The sequence below is a fragment of the Larus michahellis genome, chromosome 2, assembly GCF_964199755.1.
Source record: "Larus michahellis chromosome 2, bLarMic1.1, whole genome shotgun sequence".
NCBI lineage: Eukaryota > Metazoa > Chordata > Aves > Charadriiformes > Laridae > Larus > Larus michahellis.
This window is the reverse complement of record NC_133897.1, coordinates 80,470,388-80,488,263: the sequence shown is the minus strand read 5'-3', so window position 1 is coordinate 80,488,263 and position 17,876 is coordinate 80,470,388. Positions and strand designations below refer to the sequence as shown.

Genomic DNA, 17,876 nt, shown 5'->3' with positions numbered 1-17,876 from the left:
ATCTACCCCAGGGCATGCTGCTTTGAAAGATCCACCACCGTTCTTAAATACTTCAAAGTGAGATCACACTCTTTACAATGTCAACCTGAATTCACACCATCTTGCGGGGGAAGCTTTTTTTTTCAGATCGTGAGGTAGATGCAGATTTCTCTCAAGCAGATGCAAACCCCAACAATTCAGACCAAGTCAGTGCACGCTGGCACCTACAGGGCAACGCTTCCAAAACTGATCAGCACGGTGACGATCCACACACATCTTTCTGTAATTTTAAGATAGGCAAGTAAATAACCTTCAGCCTGAAACTACTCAGTTTTCTCATTTCTTTTATTTACTCCATCTTGAAAACCAAGCCAGAAAGCTACAAACCCCTAACCTAATCTTACTGTTTGAGTGCAATAGCTGTACCAAATAGACACTTCTTTTGTTTTCAGCTTCTCAGATCTTATAGATTCAATAAATCCTGTCTTTAGCTGTTTGGCATTACCAATGTTGTCAACTTCATTATTTGTCCTGGAAGATGGACACCCGTTTTCATACGTTCAGTCAATACACATGCAAACAAAACAAGTTTTTATTTTAAGCAATGTGACACATTTGCACACACCAAGAATTCAAGACTTTGCTTTTTCATCCCAGCTTCTTACCACTAAATTCCTGTTCAGCTTGTGTCCGAATCCTGAGCTTCAGTGATGATTTGGCACCCTCAAAAATTTCTGCACACCCATCAAGTTTTTCAGTTAGGTGGAAAACTGCACTTTTGAAATAGGCAGCTTCCCAGCTCAAAGGTGTTCAAGGAAAAGCAAGACCTGGAGTTTCGCTGCCATTCTCGAGGTACAATTTGGCAGAAATTACATATGCAGGCCACTGCAAACCATTCCCACTAGATGTTTTTGCACATACAGATCTGAATTTCCAGGCTACTGCCTAATCATTTGCTCCTTTCCAGGTGTCCTTCTCCTTCTGCACCCTTTCTTCTCTCTTTCAAATCAGTTCAGGCCAAGTCTGTGTGTTGCCTTCAAGCTTTCAGGAGTGCTTAATGCAGCTGCGTTTCGAAAAGACCTCCACTTGAACTTACAGACCCCTGATAAACTAAAAGCCCAGGCCATCTGGCTGTTCCCTTTTGGGTGGACATCCCAGCCTGGAGGCACAGAGTAATGATGTGGCTCCTCACCTGAAGCCCAGACGAGATGTCACCTGTGGAGCAGCCAAGTCCCACACACCAGCAGTAGGTCATTTGCAGGAGACAGATCAGGACAGGGGAGGCAGCAACTCATCTCACATGAAATCCAGCTAGTGATACCACGACTTCGTGCTACCGAGCTATCTCACCACCTCATCATTCCAGCACCATAAAGCACATGACCTTCCTGAGATACAAGACCTTGAGGCCCTTTTACTAATCCACTTGGCCTCTCTCTGCTCCTTGTGAGCATGTGCTGTTGACATACCAACCCCGTGCATTGAAATACGAACCTGCGCTCCTATCTATGTATAGGGGCTCCATGCATGCCCCCGAGTCCCCATTCCATCCCCATGCTTCGGTGCTTCAGTGTGACATAGATGAGGAGAGTGAAAACAGACCTGTGTAGATCTGAAGGGAACTGTGGGATGGATAGGGGGGGATAGGAAATAGTTTTTTCTGGTTGTAGATCTTACCTAGTCCCTCTGAATTGGCTCTGATGTTCAGGACCATGCTTAGCACAAAAATTACAGGAATTGTTTAGAACTAAAATAAAAATGTATTGAAGCATAAGGAAATGCTTGAAAAAACACCTTTTCTGAACGTTTATTAAGTACTAAATTTCACTGAACTTGGAAGGTAATTTTTCTCATTAGAGATGCTCAGGGCAACTTAAGAAATGTCTGTATAATTGCTCAACTTGAGGATGAAGCAAGCAGCTTTGCTTGTTGACACGAGCATGCAAGAGGTAAAGTGACAAAGAACACAACAGCCCCAGCTGTCAGGCCTACAGACAGTGTACCGCACCAGAAAGGTCACGAACATGCTGTAAATCCGTTGCAGCATTTCCAGATAATCTTGCCCTGCTGAAGCTCTTGCATGAAAACCTTTGCCTTCGGGGCCAGCAGATCCTCCAACAGCCTCCCAGATGATGCCGGGACTCATTTGCTGCCATGTACCTTCTCCTTCCTTCCCTCCCTGCGCCGGCTCCATCCACCCACAGAAAATGTCTGGAAAAAACAAATCTCAAGGCACATTTTCTGTGCAACAAGGATAAGGAACATTTCGACACCAACGTTTACTTCAGAGATGTTCACTTGACACGTGAATGTCTCCTGCAGTACCCACCCAAGTGTCTTGTTGTTCCTGGGGAGGAGGGGGGCTGTTACCTGTGGACGGTGAGTACGGCCCCTCTCTCTGACTGGGAGGAGACAACATCCTCCACTACGTGCCACTGTTCTGAGAAGATCCAGGGAACACAGAGGCTTGGAGCAGCTTACACAGCGCCAAGAGCTTTTGATAGCAGGACACCTACAGAAGACCTCAAATCATGTATGAATTGTTTGGTTTTGGTTTATCCCTGTTGTGAATGTTATAAAACCAGCGCAACATCAGCCCTCTCTGCTCCAGAAACGCATCTGCAGTATCGGAAAGGTTGGCTGCCCAGGGCTCCAGCAACAATAACGTGAGTGGTAAGGCAGGCTTGAGGGGACGAGGGAGCCGGCGTGCGAGTCTGTACTATCCATGCTTAAGTCAAGGCCAATAATCCCTCACTTCCATAAGCAAAAACTTCACCTAAAACTTTTAAGTCATCTGATTAAAACAGAAAAAAGAAAAAAAAAAAATCTGTTGTATGGCTCTAGTCACCAGCTATAATTCTGCGTCCAAGGTAATTAAAACATAAAAAACCTTTTACTCTTTACCACAACCCACACTTAACACTTTGCCTTAAAATGCAGAGAGCCAAATTTCAGCCACCCCCTCCTAAAATGCAGAGCAATTCTGCCAAACTTCCTTCCACGCTCTTCATTTGATGGTAAAGTAACAGAGGTACCATAATTCACTTGATATCATTCTTTTCCTGCTAATGTTTTATTGAGACTGAGCTTCATTGATAAAGATGAAACTTCGGACTCATGATTGCTCCATGTTTACAAAACATCCAGGCTCCTTTACATCTTGGTTAAGCATGAACAATCACCGAACACACAACTCCCTAAAAAAAACCCGCATACCAAAATTGCATATTTTGAATTTTTTGAAATTCACTAAACAAAATTTCACAGAGTGAACCCTAAAGCCTGTTTGCCAGGAAAGCACAAGCCAAAAATGGAAGTTGGGACCCTCCAGGAAAAAAACAAAGCTGGGCCCCAACGCATACATCCTTCCCATTAAACAAGCAAATAAATACACATTCATACAGAGTAATTTGTTCTAAAAATGCAGGTGCTTGAGTAATTACCCACAAGTTTTAGCGTAAATTTTGGTTGCCCAAACAGTACTAGAGTCACAATAAGTTTCCTTCTTTTTTTTTTTTGGTGGAACTGGGCAGTGATTTCTTACTGGACACCAGAGAACAAAAACTAGACAAGAACCTGATGATTTTGACACAAGTCATCATCTGTTTCTCCACAGAGAAAAAACACAAAGACGAGGCTGTTTTTTAAAAAATTAAATAATAAAAAAAAAATTTAGAGGTGTATATAGCAGCTTCACTTGTTAATGCCAGGTATTGGACCAAGGAACGGGACAGACTGCACTGCATTTTTAAAGTAGCATGACTATCAGCGTACTTGAGAAACATTTTAACACTGTACATTACAACAAACTATTTAGTTCACTTCTACACAAGTCAGCAAAAAAGCTAGGTGATCCGACTTGATATGGCAGCTGCAAATTTAAAATGATAGTCACAGTCTAAAGCCAGAACAAAAACATCTCCAGAACTCCTATTTATAAGAAAGGAATGAACGTATGCACCACATGCGCACGCAGAACAAAATCTTGAGGTTTTACTTATTGCTCTTACACAAGGCTGGGAGCAGGCAAATGTCTGGATCAGAAATTAGGTCAAACATGCATTTCCGCAGGCACGAAAAGTACGGAAATTCATATTAACGAAACAATGTGCCGTGTTACGTAATACAGGATGGTATTCCGCTAATATAATACTTGCGTCATTAATACCGGATAAACTCCAGGTCTGCCTGTTGCATAATGCGTTATGCAGTGTGGTATTTTAACCTAATTTCTGATTTCACTTCTGTACTGCGCCCTCCGTGTAGGGCCAATGAGGGGTGGTTTTCAAGACAGCTGTTCTCTGCCAACGCCAGAGAAACCTCGGCCTCAAGAGCTTCGGTCGGGCAGGTACAGCCAGGGGGAGGTTAATGTTATCAGCACTGGTTCTCCAGGACCTGCTCTTTGACTGCCTGGGGATTTTGTGCAGTCATCGACAACTCAGATAAACAAACGCAGAAGTTGGTGCAAAATCCACCAGTGCCTTGTCCTCAAAGCATCTTCCAGCTACGCTCTACGCCCCCGGTACACTCAGCAATCGCTACAGGGGATAAGGCAGTAGAGGGTCGAGTCCTGTATCTGGTCACTTCCTCAAGAGTCTTATAAAGGCAAGGGGTTTTTTTTTGTGAACTGGCTTTCCTTTACACAAGAAGCAGCATAGCGCGGATAGCAGGAGAAATATGGTTACCTACCGGCAACAAGAGACTTGGACGTTCACAAGACACGTTTTGGAATACCTGCTGTTCCCTACTGCAACCAAATTAAACATGCTGCAGAGAGGTGTCCATGTAATTACAATACTCTTAAGTCAGGTTCAAGGCATACTGCACATGGGCCTTGCACGAAATAGGCATTGAATGTGTTATCTGAGGAAATTTTTTTATTATTTTTTTTGCTGTGCTATGCATACATACGACAGTAGATAAAAATCAGCACAATGGTTCCTCTCCGTACATGACCCAGTAACAATTAAGCACCTTATACGCTATTCTTTAGTTAACAGGAATCAAGGAAGAAAACAGTGGTTTGGGAACAGGGCTAGGAAGAAATCCAGCATGAAGTTAGAGGTATGTTCCTAACAGAAGTCCTAGCTGAGAATGTTTATTGTGAACCAGCAACTGGATTTTGTGACATAACCAGCAAACCACCGACGTCTACAGGGCCAATTTGGGCACTGCATAGTCAAAATTTATGTTCTCCGGTGTTATATGGCATTGAGCAATCTCCAGTAAATTATTAGAAAGGGCAGCAGGTAAGACGACAAGCGGAGGTCACGCTTCAAGGAGGTTACGCTTTGTACTTGCAAAAAGAACCCGTGCAAATCAATAGCTTTTTCTGTCTTATTAAAGGTCTGTCATGTGCCCCTTGATCCAATCCCTAAATCTCACACAAATTTCAGCTTTCAGACTTGCCAAATACCCAAATTCACACTGACCTCTATTTTACTTACGAGCAGCACTACTAAAGCCAGTGGGACTGCCTAGAGCAAGGCGCTACTGCAGTAAAGGCTGAGGAATTTGGCTCTTTCCAAGAAGTGAACTGCAAATGACTGGGGTTCATGACACTCAGGTGGAGGGAGACACCAGCTGTGTTTTTCTCCAATCTGTCCTTACAAACACCAACATTCATAAGGCTGGAATGTGGGAAAAGGCTCCATTATGGTCAGACAGACATTTTGATACGAGGACACCCACAGTGGTTTAGGAGGGGTAGCCCACCCACTAGAGGGTTAGGTTGGCCTCGGTTCTCCTCCCAGCTATGTCACTGCCTCTTACTAGATGATTGCACATAAGGGTCCTTGGTCTCAGTTGGGATGGTGAGGCTTCCTTAGAGCAACTTCTGCGTTACACCATTCACGGATGCACAGTGGAATCGCCTAGGAAAGAGGGGGGCAAAATAGGTCTAAATTCTTTAAAAACAATTAAGAAAACCCAACCTCTAGAAAAAGATAAAGAACAATTTTCTATCACATCCTTGCAGGAAGGAGTCCTAGGACCTCTCATGACCCATTTCTTCACTAATGACTATAAAGGCCAGGTCATCAGAAAGCCCTGCTGCCAGATCAGAGGTAAAACAGCATGTCCAGTGTTTGCTGTTCAAAGCCATCCTTTGCATGAAGCCCGTTAGGCAGAAGTGTTTGGCTGCATTTTTAGGTATTCCTCCCAGCCCACTTTGCTTCCCTGCTCAGAAGCTCCTTCAAATAAAAGATGCTGGAAGTGCCGCTTCCCTGTAGCTGAAAAAAATGGGGAAAAACAGACAGGCAAAAAACACACGCCACGGAACAAAATGAATTGCTTGTAAAATGCTTCCTTTTAAAAACTACTGTACAACTTCCTAACTTGGTTTAATTACTGTGCAGTTTAAAACATACAAAATGCCTTAGCAGCTAAATGATTTCTTGGTTTTACAAGTCTGTCTCCCTCCCCGCATTAAAAAATAATGCATGTGTGGACCGGTATTGAACACCTTGCACAGAGTCGCGCACCAATTCTCCTTTTAATTCTACATGGAGCAGTTTTGATTTTAATCTACTGTGTTTAGAGAAGAGCTCATACCATATACTTCACAGTATAACCAGCTACATAGATGTCTTAAATCTCGTAACACGATAAAAAAAATCACTGTAAGTTGCAGTCCCTTTGATAAATGATTATGGTGACGCATGCAGTCCTCCTCGGTGCCACTGCCGCCAGACACGGGACGTGATTTTCTCCGCACGCTGCCAAGAGGCCTGATGCCACCCCAGCGGGGGCCATGGCCGGCCGGTGCGCCGCTGCCCCCGTGCACAGCGTTCTGCAGTCATTGGGCAAAGCTGCGGCGAATTGTCTCCCTCGACCCCACCACCACCACCACCGACCCGACCCGACCCAACCCCCCGAGGGAGCACACACACCCCTCCCCGCCTCAGCCGCAGGAGATCACCGTGAAGCGCTTGGAAATGCACGACATGTTGTGGAGGACAATGCCCAGGAGAAAGACCAGGACGCAGGCCACCAGGATCACAGTGCAAACCCCCGACCAGGTGGAGCTTTTCACAACGCCTCTCCGGTCCGGCTCCTCCGCTCCCCCCTCGGCGGGGAGGCTGCCCTGCAGTGGCTGCTGCTCCGCCGGGATCGTCACCACCGCCAGGGACTTCTGCTGGCTGCCGGGCAGAAGGCGGCAGCCAATGTCTCCCGGTAGAAGCGCCCTCTCCTTGGAGAGGGGCAAGGGGAGCATGTAGCACCCATTGCTGGGGAGTTTGATGAAGACTGGGGTGTGCTCCGAGGTGTGGGGGATGGCAATGACGGCGATCACCTCGGGGTCATCGGGCAGCTGCGACACAGAGTACCCCGGTGGCAGCTTGGTGATCCCGCGGCACCAGGGGCACCGCAGGTCCTTCTGGCTGGTCCTCATCTGCTGCAGGCACACCGAGCAGCAAGTGTGCTTGCAGTCCAGAAGCTTGGGCCGCCGGCGGGGGCTGTAGTAGTTGAAACAAATCTGGCACTCCAGCAGAGAGTCCTGGGACAGGGTCTCCATGGCGGCCGGCGCAGGGAGGCACAGCGGCCCTCGCAACAAGCCTCACCCCGGCGCCCCGCAGGCAAGGGGCAGCGCCCGTCTTCCAAATACTTCTCCTCAGGGCAGTGCCCGCCTTCCCGACACTTCTCCTCAGGGCAATGGCGGGCAGCAGCTAGGGAGAGCTGAGGAAAACCTCCGGCCTGAACCTTTCAGTACCTGAGACAAAACAGAAAAATGTGAAGGAACAGGTTAGTTACAGGAACCAGTGGGAATAAAAAAGCCCAGTTAAGGGGGAATGAAAACTAGCACTGGCCTCGTAATCTGGCAGGAGAAACAAATTTGTGACCCTTAACAAGAAAGCATCTTCCCACTGCCTTCACTAAACTGCCCAGCGGCAAACCTTGAGGTCACCCATCACTAGATCTCCCTTTTTTTCTTTTTTTTTTTTTCAAAACCCCTACCAACCCACCAGTCTGCCACTCACAGTTATATTTATACCCGTAACAGGGGAGGCTGCAGTTCACTAAGCAGTTCCTTCGGCATCTACCTCCTGTCATATTCTCACGACTTTTCAGCCCTTCCTGCACCTTAACAATTGTTCTCATTTAATCCTTTAAACCCCTGAGGATTTTTAGCTATTTGGCTCAATGCTAAGTCTGTGTGAAAGGTGGGGGGAAAGAAAAAATATGTTTAAATGGATGCATTTGCACAGGCCCCTGCACTTATGCCTGTGCATGAATGAGCAACCAAGTAACTAGACTGAAACACCCACATTTGCACACAACGAAAAGGAATGGCATGGTTTTCAGTCCAATTAACTGTTTGCCTGGTGACACGAGCAGCTTGTTGAACATGGCCCTCTGAAACATACGCCTTCTCAGTGATGAAAACTTTACCGGAGACAAAAGGCCCAGGACCATGGAAAACCATGGAGAACAATCTGTTCCTGCACTGAATTAAAGGCAAATTGTTACTAACCTTCTTCTACACTATTCATTATAAAGGGATTCTTTGCATTTCCCCACGTATTTCTTACAGCTATGGGGAAAAAAGCAGCTGTGTTTACTTCCACAGCGAGTTGTTTGGCTTTGTTTGATTTTGGTCACTCCAACGCATCATAAATATGGAGAGGGTGACATTTTTACAGCTCTTTGCATTGCCTTCCCCGCTGTATTTAAGAAGTATCAGTTTGAATTTGCATCCAGAGAATACAATAAAGAAAACTCAAAATATTTGCACGATGACATTTGATATTCTTTTATTGCACTGTGACCCCCAAAAGAGAATTAACGCCAGAGGACCGCAGCTGTCAGAGGACTTTTTCCATTCCATACAATTATTTCATACAATCATACAATCATCTAGATTGGAAGGGACCTTTAAGATCTGAGTCCAACCACCAACCTAACACTGCCAAGTCCACCACTAAAACATGTCCCCCAGCACCATGTCTACTTGTCCTTTAAATAACTAACTCCAGGGATGGCGATTCTACCACTTCCTTGGGAAGCCTGCTAGATTGCCTGCCAACGCTTTGGGTGAAGAAGTTTTTCCTGATATCCATCCTAAACCGCCCCTGGCATGATTTGAGGCCATTTCCTCTTGTCCTGTCACTTGCTACTTGGGGGAAGAGACCAACACCCACCTCACTACAACATCCTTGTTGGGAGAGGTTGTGGAAGTAGTTGTAGAGAGCGGTAAGGTGGAGCCTCCTTTTCTCCAGACTGAATAACCTCAGTTCCCTCAGCCGCTCCTCATCAGACGTGTTCTCTAGACCCTTCACCAGCTTTGTTGCCCTTCTCTGGACATGCTCCAGCACCTCAATGTCTTTCTTGTAATGAGGGGCCCAAAACTGCACACAGTATTTGAGGTGCGGCCTCACCAGTGCCACGTCCAAGAGGACAATCACTTCGCCAGCCCTGCTGGCCACACTGTTCCTGATACAGGCCAGAATTTCTTGCGCTTCCCTCCCAATCATAGCAATGAGGTTGCAACATACTAATCGATCTGTGACGTCCATAAACCAGAAATAACATAGTTCCAGAAGAGAAAGCAGGTACAGACGTGGGGTTGCAATGTGGGACAGCCCCCTGCACCACACTGTCCCGTGTCCTGCTTCTGGCTGTTGCCGGTATTTGAATAGGGGAAACAAAATACACGTCATCTCTTCAGATGCCAATGACTGAGATATCACTGACACTGGCAGAACTGGCCCTGCTGCTGATTTTGTAACAGCAGCGGATTTTGGCTCAGCAGGCACTTCAACAAACACACAGTGACAACCCTGACTCAGGAGGGAGCTGGGGCAGTTATGAAGGCAGGAGCTTGTGAAACACAGGCAATAGATGGCTGCAGGGGGAAACGGCACGTGCCAGCCGCCCAAACGGCACTTTGGGGATGCTTTGCCTGAACGTGGCACAGAGGCCACTGCTGGGAGAGACTCCCACCAGCATGAAGCCAGTACAGGTCCGTGTGGCGCCTGCTCTACACCAGTGTTACACATGGCGTTAAAACAAATACTCTGTGTGGAGAGGGAGCCTAGCACTGCCAGGCAGGGGGCTTTGCATTCACCGCCCGCATGCGGGCCACGCTGAGGGAAAACGGAAGAAAATGAGTAGAGATTTTATGTTCTTTATCCTCTCCTTCCCATTACCATCTCCACATCCCTAGGGTACAGGCAGGCACAATGGAAGACTGTCAGAAAGGGTCATTAGAAGACTGGCATGCAGCTGAGAGAGAAAAATAGGGCAATTCCCAGCTGAAAAACATTAAGAGACAAAGGCCAGATTAGAAATTAGTTATAGGAACTCAGGAAGGGATCACTGAAGCCATTAGATCCAGTTTTCAGCAACAAGCAACCCAGCAGTTCTGTATTTTGCACAGAAGTATGCATACAAAATCTTCAGTTACGCACTGCCCAAGCCAAACTTGAGCTCAGACATTACAAGACGCAACTCTGATCTGCTGTAACTACAAACCTACCAAAAAACCCCAAGTATAACACTACTACAGTATTATTACTGAGAAAAAGCATTAATGCCTGGAAATTCAGATGGTAAGGCTTATGTTTAAAAATAGAGTGGAAGTACTCCTTGTGCAGATGTAAATCAGCATCTCTGCATAGAAGCTCTGCCCTCCACATTTTGGATGTCAGTGAACTGACTGGTGAAGTTCTCTGACCTCATTTAGCTGTCACCTACAAACATCTCCATTTACGGTGCTAAAGATAAACCAGTTTCTATTGATGTGAATGTGACTGGGATCATGATCATTTTTCTGACCTCATATCCTTGTCCAGGAGTCATATACGTATAGTCGTGCGCTATCAAGCCCCTCATCCCTGTCCCAGTGACATCCTTACAGTAGAAGACTAGGAGAGAATGAGATGAGGTATTCGGTACTGAAGAATAAAACAAGAGTCACCTCCAGGCAAACAGTGTGCTAAGGAAAAAGAAGAAAATCCATCCCAACAAGAAGATCTTGGCTGGTTCGAATGCTAAGTAATGCTGTGAAGCACTTCTCCATGAAGTCAAAGTTTTAAAGCATTGGTGCAATCTAAAAGAAGAAAAAGGAAAAGAGTAGACCAAATTAAAAAGTTAAGATAGGGCTTACCACCTAGATGACATACATTGTCCAGATATGTGCAGATATATTTGCAGAAGCTGTAAACACACTGACATCCCCATTTTGACCTGGTGCAGAATCAAGGAAAAAATCACTTCCAACTATGTGTCTTGAAGGTACTTTTTTCCTTTCCTTTTTTTCCCCCCCCCCCGCCAAAAGAACTGTAAACATCATTCCAGGTAACAAGGTTACACTGTGCATATATGCGTATATATAATTATGACATTTCTTACTTTCCCAAAATGTCTCAAATAATGATTAGAAGTGTATTTTGACAGACCAGTGGCAACATCCCGTACACAGAGAGGTTAGTATGATTCCTTCAAAATATGTCTAAAGACAAGTTAAAGAGTAGCCACAGCCATCTAACCCCTTGGCCTTTGCTGACACTGCCTGTTCAAAGGTTGGTTATCTCGCTTCATGGGTGCAACGTAACTTTATTCCCAACAATACTGAAAGCCCCACAACTCTCCTGCACTCTGCCACAGCTCCGTCTGGGGATAAAAGAAAGTCAAGCCACCACCTACAGTCATAATTAAACTACTTAACATCTATTTGATTCATTTTGCAGTATGTAGTTTAGGAAGCAAAAAGCCACGGGAGTTCTCTCCGTACTCTTCTACCACTTCACTTTAAAAACAATGCCAAGATTTCATACCACAGTAGACCTCCTCTTCAACAGGGATCAGAACTCTAGTTTGTTCTCAGCTTACACCCACACAAGTTGGAGGTACTGAACTATCACAGGTGAACACCTCGCTCAAAGCTTACTCAGACTGGGCTCTTCTCGGTGCTTCGAGAACAAAGACCAAAAGGCAGCTGGGCTGCACGTGCACAACTAACATCAGCATCAGCCAAAAGCATTACTTTGCCATTATCTGCTTGTCACCCAGTGACAGGGTGATGCCCAAGGCGGGCGAGGGGACTGTTTACAGGAAAACGGGGGGGGAAAGTCAGCAAATATCTGTAGGGGATATCTGTAGGTCTCTGCAAGAGAGACAGCGTATACGTATGTGTGGAAATGGGCACCCATGTGGAAGGGAGAGCTGGGGACTATGACAGTGAAACCATACACACAGACACAGGCAACTGCAACTGCGAGTAGTGACTGCCTGGCACAAACCTCACCGCAACTGGAAGCTCTTCAGGGCTGACACAAATGAAAACTAACTGGGTATGAAAAACCACAAGCTCCAAAACTCAAGCGTCAGAAAGGTGCAGCAGGAGCAAAGGAAGCGAGAAGAGACAGGCCTTGTAAAGAAGCACCGGGAGACCTCTCTGCCTCACCAGCACCCTCTTCCCTTTGCTGCGGGTCTGCCCAACATCCACAGGGCTGCCGCTGGATGGCGAGACGAGAGATTCGCAAGTGGTTACAGAGGCACAGGGAGGGACCTGCAAAGCTGATGACCTCTGCAGCAGAAGATCAAGGTACAGCCTGGTGGCTGAGAGCACGGCACAAAGGTCCTTCTTGCAGGTTTGGGCTGCCCTCTGTGTGAGTCAAGAGGTTCTAAGATTTGAGAAACAACTGCATGACTCAAGAGCAATAAAGGTCTGGAGAATAAAACAGGTAGGTATTTCAGCTGTTTGTCAGTCACGCTATCTGTTGGTAACAGCCCCAAGCTCCCTTTTGTGGGGTGAGCAAGAGGCCAGGAATGCCAAGGCATCAGCTTCCTACTCCCCAGGAAGAAGGGGGAAGGGGCATTTATTGCTCTCTTGCAATTCGTAGCTTGCCAGCACAAAGTATGGAGGTGCTGCAGGAGGTGAACAGATGCAGGGTGCTGCAGCTAGTATAGCACAGCTACAGACGGCGAGAGGAAGAAGAAAGCACAGGCTTGCTGCAGAGAAAGTTCTGCACAAACCCTAACTATAAAGTGGTCCCCAACTGGCCAGGTCAGAAAAGACAGCTGATTTTGGAACCCAGTGCAAAGAAAGACATTGAACATCCATGACAGGAGCACAAGAAGTCAGAGAACAGAGTAATGGCAAATCCTTGGCTATTGACATAACATTTTTTCTATGTAAGGCCAGCCCCAGTGATACTAAGCAATGGAAAACGCAGCCTTGAAGGGATGCTGCTCCACTGGAGAACTCAGAACTACCTTCACACGTACTTCCTAACTTATTAGGGCCCAAAATTATATTAACTTGAAAGCTCCAAAAATATACTTTAATGACGCCTGTGGAATCTAATACAATTCACAGAAGATTAAACATCATATCACATTTTTAAAGACTGGCTTCAGGGCATGCTGATGTGATCTGATCACTGAAAGAAAGCCTCAAAAACTTTGCACAGACTTATGCACATATTTAGGCATGCTCTACTTGCTGTACGGCAAGGTTAATAACAAGACTTTCAGCAAGGCAGCCCATTGACGATACTTCACCTTTCTGAAGGAAGGTTCATTACGTAAACTCCCCAAACACATTAAGAATTCTTTGACAGTATTACTGAGAATGTATGATTTATGATGAAGAAAGATCCATTCGTTTCAGGTGCCCTTAGGCTGGAAACGAGATGGGGGTGAGGCGGGGGCTACTGTTCTCAATAGGGGAACTAATTGCAAGAATCATTCGCCCACAGATATGGAAGGAAACGTGTGCTAGAGTCGCTTTAAACTGCTGGTGAGGAAGAAGGAACACATATAATATTTGGAAGGATTTCTGCTACAAAATTCAGCATCTGTATATGTTTTCAACAAATTCATGTTTGGACAAAACACATTGGGGCTGTTTCAAATGCCCAGGACGTACTACCTGATTCCCCCTGAATATCCTTCACTAAATGATCCTATTTATTTTTAGGCTGTTCTGTAGCACTAATTACCATAGTAACTGAGAACAGCACAACGATTAATTAATTTATTCATCACAACACCCTTGTTAAGAGAGAAGCATTATCATCATTATATCCTTTCATCATCTAAGAAAAGAAGTGTTGAGAGACAAAGCAGTTGGTCCAAGGTCATGCAAGCAAAGCACCACCCAGATCGCCTCGAAGCTCCTGGACAACTTCATCGCAGCTCCATGTTTCACCTCATGAGCTACCGGGCAGAGGCGACAGATTGTGGACAGCTTCTTTTTTGCAACAGAGAATCAACAAAGCTCAGAAAACCACCCACTTCTCCCCATCTCTTCCAGCTGGCAACATCTCCATGGTATGCCTGAGATTTTTTGTGGCTTTCATTGAACATACCAGTTTTTCCACAAACCGTGAAAATCATGAGAACCTGTGATCCAGAAGTTAAAGTACCTCCACGGACACAGTTCATCCACCATGTAGCTTACAACTAACTGAGAGACTATACGCATTTCAAGGCACATAAAGCTAACAATAAGACAATAAAGTTAATCCATTCTTCTCTCCAGAATTACCTATTTTCCAGGCACCTTATACTAAGCCACGCAGTCTACACCCACCATCCTTTCCATTCAGTTATTCACAACTGCACAGAAATATTGCAGAGTAAAAGTTTTTTAATTTGGCCAAGTCCTTAGCCAGTGCAAGCTGGCACTCTTCCTTTAGCTTTAGTCCAGCCCTTGACAAGATAAGAATCAGATGTACACACTCCCGGATGCATAAAGCCACAAAAAATTAAGCTGAGTGAAACTGTGATATACGAGCCTACAACATCCTATGAACCAGCACCAGAAGATCCATACTGATGGAGAATCTGTTCTGGATGATCTCAACAGCACAGATCAAACACAACAGCAGTCATCCTGCCTCTTTGGCAGCTGAGCGACTGGAAGTGGATCATGGAAAAAGGAGCCTAGTTGCAAGGTGTCATCCCACAGCATTTACCTAAGAAATTGTCACCAGCCAGCCCTTGCAACAGGAGACGGAGGCAGAAAGGTCACCCACAGGAATGTAACTAGATGTAGAAGTTTACGGTTTTGGAGCAAAAACAGATCAGGTGAAAACACCAACCTTTGGTGTTTATAGAAAACAGAGAGAGACTCACATGCTTCTCGTTGTTCCATCTCACATCGACAGCTGCACTGCTACCTCGTTTTATCTGCAAACTCTGACATGTCCACATTCCCTGGCTCCAAAGACCTTATTTTGGTCAAATATGACCAGGATAAGCTGCACTTTGTTCCAACAGCAAACACTACTAATCACCTGCAACATGCCAGGTCAGCAAACGACGGGTACAGTTTCTTACTGCTGAGTCAAAACACTACACCTACGCTCATCAGACAGTTTCACACGAGGTGCTTTACCAGTGAGAAACACTGTGTGAAATCAAAATATTCCACAGAAACGTGCCCATTTCAGACAGGCAGAGACAGAAAGCCAACAGCTTTCCTGCCCACCCAGCCCCTCGGCAGCTCTCCGTACAGGTGCTCCTGGAGCCCAGGCTGTGGGAGCCTAACCTGCTCCTCACCAGCCCAACTCTGACACATCTGCAGGTTTTCGGCAACAAGGTCGAAAGCTCTGGGTCAAGCTGCCCCAGAGCTACAGTTCCCTACAACTCCCATGCTCCCTCCAGCCCAGCAGAGCACAGGGGACCCCCAAGTGCAGCTCTGCCCCGCTAGAAAAGGCGTGAAGGTGCTCCTCACCACTCCTGCTGTCTCTATCAAAAGGTTCCCTCTCAATTTGCAATAAACAAAATCTCCAGCATTCAAAGCATCCCAAGGGATGGTTCTCATCTGTACAGCCCACTCTGAGCACAACACTTGCAGGGCCATTAGCGCTTCTTCAGTTTTGCTGGCTGCTCTTAATTATGCCTGACTCACTCCCAGGGTGAGAGGAATTAAAAGCCAGGTTTTTCCACTACCAAGTGAGAGACCCAGTTGCCATTCAAACTGACATCAAAAGGAATAGGGGTGGGAGGGGTGGCATGAAAAGAAATCTACCCCTCACCCCCTGAATAAAAGCAGCACCAGTAGTTATTTATGACCAGGACATAAGGATCAGGTGGTTGGCAAAGAGAGATTTAGAAGTTGCTTCCCTAACTTAAAGTGAGGTCACAAGTTAAGTGATTGAATCATAGAATGGTTTGGTCTGGAAGGAACCTTAAAGATCATCTTGTTCCGACCCCACTGCCATGGGCAGGGGCACCTCCCACTAGACCAGGTTGCTCAAAGCCCCATCCAGCCTGGACCTGAACACTCCCAGGGATAGGGCATCCACAATTTCCCTTGGCAACTTGTTCCAGTGCCTCGCCACCCTCACAGTAAAGAATTTCTTCCTGATATGCAATCTAAATCTCCCCTCTTTCAGTTTAAGACCATTACCCCTCATCTTATTGCTCCACTCCCTGATAAAGAGTCCCTTCCCCATCTTTCCTGTAGACCCCTTTACGTACTGGAAGGCTGCTATAAGGTCTCCCCAGAGCCTTCTCTTCTCCAGGCTGAACAACCCCAACTCTCTCAGCCTGTCCTCAAACCATAGGTACTCCAACCCTCTGATCATCTTCATGGCCCTCCTGTGGACCCATTCTAACAGGTCTGTGCCCTTCTGGTGCTGAGAGCTCCAAAGCTGGACGCAGTATTCCATGTGGGGTCTCACAAGAGCGGAGTAGAGGGGCAGAATCACCTCCCTTGACCTGCTGGCCACGCTTCTTTTGATGCAGCCCAGAATGAGGTTGCCTCTCTGGGCTGCAAGCACACATTGCTGGGTCATGTTGAGCTTCGCATTAACGAACACCCCCAAGTCCTTCTCAGGGCTGCTCTCAATCCTTTCTCCTCCCAGTCTGTATTAGTGCCTGGGATTGCCGTGACTCAGGTGCAGGACCTTGCACTTGGCCTGGTTGAACTTCACGGGCCCATCTCTCAAGATTGTCCAGGTCCCTCTGGATGTTATCCCTTCCCTACAGCGTGTCGACCGCACTACACAGCTTGACGTCGTTAGGAAACTTGCTGAGGGTGCACTCAATCCCACTGTCTATGTTGCCAACAAAGATGCTAAATAGCACTGGTCCCAGCACTGATCCCTGGGGGAATGCCACTCATCACTGGTCTCCACTTGGACATCATGCCATTGACCGCAAATCTTTGAGCACGGCCATCTGACCAGTTCCTTATCCACCTAGTGGTCCATCCATCAAATGCGTGTCTCTCCAATTTAGAGATCAGGATGTTGTGTGGGACAGTGTCAAATGCTTTGCATAAGTCCAGGTAAATGACGTCTGTTGCTCTCCCCTTATCTACAACATTGTAACCCCATCATAGAAGGCTACCAAATTTGTCTGGCATGACTTGCCCTTGGTGAAGCCACATTGGCTGCCACCAATCACCTCCTTATTTCCCATGTGCCTTAGCAGAGTTTCCAGGAGGGTCTGCTCCATGATCTTGCCAAGCGCAGAGGTGAGACTGACTGGTCTGTAGTTCCTCAGGTCTTCCTTTTTTCCCTTTTTGAAAACGGTAGTTACGTGTCAGTGGGAACTTCACCGGACTGCAACGACTTCTCAAACATGATTGACAGTGGCTTAGCAACTTCATCCACCAGTTCCCTCAGGACCCACAGATGGATTTCATCAGGTCCCATAGACTTGCATACCTTCAGTCACTAAGGCCAAAATACTACAGCCTTACAGGAGGAGCTATGGGTGTTAAACTCGCTCTCAGTAACAGCTTTTAAATGCAATGCAACATCTTCTTCCTAAAAGATTTTCATTTATGGCAACATGACAGAATTCAGTGGCACTCAAAATGCTGAGAGAGGCATGAAGCACCTGATCACTTAAACGACAAATTGTGCTCTCCCATTAGAGCTTTATGCTTCATCTGCCATTGATAGAATTTGCCTGATACCTGAAGAGAAACTTAATTA

General features: G+C 46.2%; 1 protein-coding gene across 9 annotated transcripts in view; it reads right to left on the bottom strand.

Moving 5' to 3' along the window:
* Positions 1–6,453: 6,453 nt before the first annotated feature.
* Positions 6,454–17,876, bottom strand: part of RNF152 (ring finger protein 152) — a 46,051-nt gene continuing 34,628 nt past the window's right edge. For 3 of the 9 annotated variants that reach the window (XM_074576131.1, XM_074576126.1, XM_074576125.1), the window contains one exon: positions 6,864–7,687. In XM_074576131.1, the coding sequence (XP_074432232.1) occupies positions 6,881–7,492 (612 nt within the window). In that variant the 5' untranslated portion in view covers positions 7,493–7,687 and the 3' untranslated portion in view covers positions 6,864–6,880. Of the gene's footprint in view, positions 7,688–9,116; positions 9,245–10,894; positions 11,027–15,026; positions 15,132–17,876 lie in introns of those variants that run through there. The other 6 variants (XM_074576127.1, XM_074576129.1, XM_074576132.1 and 3 more) reach the window with 6 other exon arrangements.